Source organism: Adiantum capillus-veneris, chromosome 29 (genome assembly GCF_014529385.1).
Source record: "Adiantum capillus-veneris isolate H3 chromosome 29, ASM1452938v2, whole genome shotgun sequence".
Taxonomy (NCBI): domain Eukaryota; kingdom Viridiplantae; phylum Streptophyta; class Polypodiopsida; order Polypodiales; family Pteridaceae; genus Adiantum; species Adiantum capillus-veneris.
Window position 1 is genome coordinate 13,791,157 of NC_140959.1, and position 5,715 is coordinate 13,796,871.

At 39.7% G+C, this 5,715-nt stretch overlaps 1 protein-coding gene across 1 annotated transcript; it reads left to right on the forward strand.

Annotated features, from left to right (window-relative positions):
* Nucleotides 1–1,832: 1,832 nt before the first annotated feature.
* LOC147418785 (uncharacterized) lies at nt 1,833–3,395 on the forward strand. The gene has a single exon (XM_086506019.1). It carries the CDS (start codon nt 1,923–1,925, stop codon nt 2,520–2,522), a length of 600 nt encoding a protein of 199 aa, XP_086362145.1. The 5' UTR covers nt 1,833–1,922; the 3' UTR covers nt 2,523–3,395.
* Nucleotides 3,396–5,715: the final 2,320 nt, after the last annotated feature.

The window sequence follows — 5,715 nt, forward strand, 5'->3', positions numbered from 1 at the left end:
ATATTTATATATGTATGTATACATGTATATAAATATATATGTATGTATGTATACATGTATATAAATATATGTGTATGTACATATATATATATATATATATATATATATATGGGAAAATTATCAAGATACCCCTCTAATTTGAGGAAATTCCCAAAATACCCCTCAAATTTCAAAAATTCCCAAAATACCCTTGTATCTATTTTGGTTGGAACGTTCAAGATTTTCTAATCTTCATTTGTTTTTGACAATTGAGATCCGTTTTTGAGTGCTCAGCATGTAATTTGTCACCAGTTACCATCGCAAAAAAGGCAATTATGTCTAAAAATAATGAAGCAATTCATCTCCAAAGCCTACGTAACCAACTCAAATTGTAGTTTTAGCATCTTGTACGATAGACAATCACTCTTCTTGTGAAGACCTACAGAAAAATTTATTTTTCGAGAAATTTAGTCTCACAACCAGGGGTATTTTGGGAATTTTGGAAAATTTGAAGGGCATTTTGGGAATTTATGACAAAATATCAGGGGCATTTTGGGAATTTCCTCAAATTGGAGGGGTATTTTGGTAATTTCCCCTATATATATATATATATATATATATATATATACACACACACACACACACACACACACACACACACACACACACACACACACACACACACATATATATATATATATATATATATATATATATATATATATATATATATATATATATATATATATATATATATATATATATATTTTTATATTTATATATGTGTGTGTGTGTGCATGTATTATGTATGCATATATCTATGTATATATATAAATATCGATATTATATATTATATATAATGTGTTTAAATATACATACATACCTCTCTCTCTCTCTCTCTCTTTACACCCCATAGAAAATATATCTAGGCTCCAATAAATGAAAAGAGGCTATACACACTAAGGGCCTCCCAAAAATTAAAATGAGAAAACCATCCAAGAATACACGTGCACTTCTGGTATCTTGATGGTTACACCACTCCCCCACTCTTGTCACAATAAAATAAAGAGGAAGGAAGCCCAAAAGACATGAGCCTAGCTATAAAAAGGGAAAGGGTCTGGTTATATTTTTGCACACACACAACCAAGGGCTGACACTACATGGGACTAGTTCTACTCACTCACCCCCCATGGAGTCACCCTCACAGGTCCAAGATTGATTCTTTTTGTTTTTAAGTGGACATCTATAACATGTAAGATTTCTCTATGACACCTGTCTTCCACCATGAACTAATCTTGTGTTTTTTTATGGTGATGGTGAGACAGGTAACAGAGATCTCTTTTGCTTAATGAGCTTACAATTGGAATCCTTTCTTCCAAAGCTACCACCATTTTTTACTCTCTCTCAAACGTGTTGTAAAAATTATTTTTTTTGGCATTAATATTATTTATGAAGGCTCTTGGCTGAGGGTGTTTACAATTCATGAGTTTCCCATAAGATCTAATTTAATTTTTTAAGGAAGGGTGGAAAGTCATTTGGGCAAAAATCTTACCACCTACTCTCTCTCTGTGGCCAGAGTTGGATGTTAATACCTTCTGAAAGGTTGGATTTAATATACCAACCTCTGGCCTGTAAACAAAGGGCCTTTACAGGAACCCCAATGCCCTTTATCTTATTTGATTTTATATTTTTTTTATGAAAAGTACTGACTCGTGCCCCCTTTCTTTACTCCAGCACCCAAGTAGTTGGGACCTAGCCCTAGTGGGAAAAGGTTACGACTTCTTCTCCCCATCCTTATCACCTATGGTAAAAGGACTCCTCATGTGCATCTCAGATCCCACCTTCCACCACACCCTTGTGGAGGCGGATCGAAAAGCCTTGGCAGAGGTAACCTACTAGTCCTCCATGCCCTAGATTTAGCCGCTTGGTTCAAACTTTACACCATGGCCATAGCAGACCCTCCGACGGCCATTACAAGGCTCAAGAATCTTCACAGAAATCTCTCCGCCATCACAGAAAGCGACACCAAAGAAGAGAAAGACTGGCTGGAATCAAGTCCCAACCTCATGCGCAGGTTCATGGAGGGGCTTGGGCAGAAGTTAAGAAATGACCCACTTGTGAGGCAGCGCAAGAAGCACCTGCTCAACGGCTTTACGGAGGTAGTGGAGACTGCGCTTGTGTCCACAGAGAGCCTTCTTCTGCCAGCGGATCTGGATGAGGAAGAGAAATCCATAGCGGAAAAGCCTTTTGTTGTATCAACCCCTACACGTAGCCTCTGCACGAAGCCCTTCAAAACTTATACAGACCCTTTTGTTCCCAATCAATTACTGAAGGGCTACCTAGCGAAAGCACAGAACAGAGCCTGGATTTTCGGAAACTTTACTTTGTTAGCACCCTTTTCTGAAGGCTTACTTCTCACCCACTCAAATCAGGTGGACAAAAATGCAGTCAAAATTGGCCTGCAACAGTTGGCAGACACAACTACTTCAAATGTCTTGGAGAACATGGTCGCAGCCACCCCTTTTCCTATGTCTTGCTTCTAAAGCAGAAGGTGCAGCTCCTCTTTTAGATGCACTATAGGCGTGAAGGGCATCATCTCTACCTCACGAATGGACACTAACTACACAACGCAGGTATGGAATGTTCACAGGCCCTTCATTAAGTGCGGTTGTGAGTTAGTAGGCCAATCTGAGCTCTGTACGGACAGCAACGTGCTATGGTTTGACCACGCACTTTGGCTAATGGTACATAGCTTACCCTCCTTCTTCCCAGCAGAAACCCTCAAAAAATCCACCATCGCTTTCCTCAACTGGGTGGCAAAAGAGGCGCAGGAAGCCATCAAGGCTCTTCTTCTTCACATGTTGTATCGAGAGAAGATGAAGGAAGCTCTCACACATTCGGTCTTATTCAACCAAAAACCCCCTTATTTTAACTCAGCATGTGAGCTGGATGTTTTTTTACAGGCTGCTATTCAACCTAGAAAAGGTGCCCAAGAGAAAAGAGCTCACAAGAAACCTCGTGGGGATCACACACCCACTCATAGGGGTCGTGGGTGCAGCAATACACACCAATTCCCTCTTACTTCAACACCAGGAACAAGATGGAGTGCGGCATCACCAACCGACTCCTCGGCGAGTAGCCGTTCACCCCATCCCCCTCCCTCTTATCCTTCTTATCTCACTCAGTCTTCTGTAAACCCCACTTCAAGAACCAAATCAGCCTTTAACCAAAACTGTAAGGCAAGTGCTAAATCCCTTCTCTATGACTAATTGCAGGTATCCCGGGATCTCCATGGACGACTATGTCTCCCCCAGCATAGTAAGAAAGTTGGTCTTTTTGTCATGATCCATTTTGTAAACCCCTTTTTGGATTTAAGAAGTGTTGCAAGTTTTTTTAGACTCTTCTTTTTCGGTCTTGGAATCTTGACCTCCCCTCTTTGGGATGAATGTGTATTCACTTGGAGCTTTGACTCCCCACTCAAGGTTACTCTATGTAATGTCAAAGAGGTATTCACCTCATCCTCTCCCACTCAATGTAATTGTCATGAACATGGTTCGGATGGCTCGGGGCATATCATAACGACGAACTTGAATGGTTTTATGAGTCAAGATTTGGTTAACTTATGCAATAATGGCCTAGGGCATATCCCTACAAAACCTCCCAACTTTAGTTTGGCTTATCAAGAATTACACCGGGTACTCTTGTTACTCCTTGAGAAGGGATGCATCATATTTCCCCCAAACTTGGACACTTCTCTTCTAGAATCTCTTTTTTTGGCATATTGTAGACACAACTTGCCCACCAAGAAAGAAGGTGCTTGATTTACACAAGAATTTCTTCACTACATGTATAGATAAGGCTCCTAACAATTTAGTGCTAATTTGCAATCATTACATCTCCTCTCAAGCCAAAGAAAGACTCAGAGGCAAGGACTTCTCCTCATGGTCACAAAACATTATGGAAGTCACATATGACATCTCCATGTTTCTCAAACCAATCATCTCTCCTGAAAACTTGAACTTACCTTATCTAACAACCATCTACAAACTACACAAGAAGGCTTTTAGATGGATTACTCGTGGAGCATCTTATTGCTATTCAGAAGTCTCCCTTCTTATAGCTTGTATACTAAAAACTTGTAGACCTGCACTCAAATCACGAGCCCAGAAAATTAATCAAAAAGCTTTACTATGTCACAAAATTCACATACAATCCTGGTGGATTGTTCAATCTGTCTATGAATGTATCATAAACCTCCCCAAAAAATCCACACTTTTACTCGGGGAATATCAAGAGATGTTATGAAAACATCCCACATGAAGGAGCACAAGGACTTATTCAAACACTTAGCAAGCTCATTAAATATGTGTTCTCCAAAACACAGGGAGCATTCATTTATTTCAAACGATTCCCCTCCCAATGTAGTGAAGGAGCTTGGACCTCATATAGGTACAAAAATGAACTATCTTTTGATATGCAAGAGGTAATCACACTCAATTCCTGGCTTATCAGCAATGTTTTTATCCAATGCCAAGGAGAAGTCTACAAACAAACAAATGGCATCCCCATGGGTTTAGCATGCTCCCCTCTATGCACACTCTCCCTTCATGCTTTAGAATTCAACTACATTAGCTCAACATTAAATCATCCAACTCCACAAGACATCTTGTCCAAACTTGGAACCCCATACATATATTTTGATGATATATTGCTTGTGGATTCAAAGGACCCATCATATTTCATAGAGCAAATCTACCCACATTGCTTAACCATAGAAGCCATAAGTGGAACAAGTACCAAATTCCTTAATCTCTCACTCACCATATGCAATTTAATACTACATAAGAGAATGGTGCAAAAGGATGCATTAGAAGTATGCCACCCCATCAGATACCTAAAAAGGTCAAGCAACCGACCATCAGAATGGGCACATAAGGTCATCATCTCACAATTGAAACCCATGCTTTTTTGTAACACCCTACCCACAGATGCAGCCACATATATAAATCTACTCATTAATGCCTTTTGTCTTAACGGGTTTGAAAGAGCTAAGCTTTGGAGACTTGTGAGAAACTCTCTGAATAAAATGTCAGAAAACCCCTTTATGTGCAAACCTACACAAGTACTGGACTTGATAAAAATTGGAGGGCACTAGGACCCCTTTGGGGGCCTAGTGCCCCCAATAAGAGAAACCATAACCACTCAATCCTAGTGTGGGTGGAGGAGGGTCTCTATATCTTTACACCCCATAGAAAATATATCTAGGCTCCAATAAGTGAAAAGAAGCTATACACACTAAGGGCCTCCCAAAAATTAAAATGAGAAAACCATCCAAGAATACCCGTGCACTTCTGGTATCTTGATGGTTACACCACTCCCCCACTCTTGTCACAATAAAATAAAGAGGAAGGAAGCCCAAAAGACATGAGCCTAGCTATAAAAAGGGAAAGGGTCTGGTTATATTTTTGCACACACACAACCAAGGGATGACACTACAAGAGACTAGTTCTACTCACTCACCCCCCATGGAGTCACCCTCACAGGTCCAAGACTGATTCTTTTTTGTTTTTAAGTGGACATCTATAACATGTAAGATTTCTCTATGACACATGTCTTCCACCATGGACTAATCTTGTGTTTTTTTTTTTGGTGATGGTGATAGGTAACAAAGATCTCTTTTGCTTAATGAGCTTACAATTGGAATCCTTTCTTCCGAAGCTACCACCATTTTTTACT

What these genes read in the sequence shown, in the direction of transcription:
- LOC147418785 (XM_086506019.1), top strand. Translation starts at nt 1,923, where the DNA reads ATGGCCATAGCAGACCCTCCGACGGCCATTACAAGGCTCAAGAATCTT.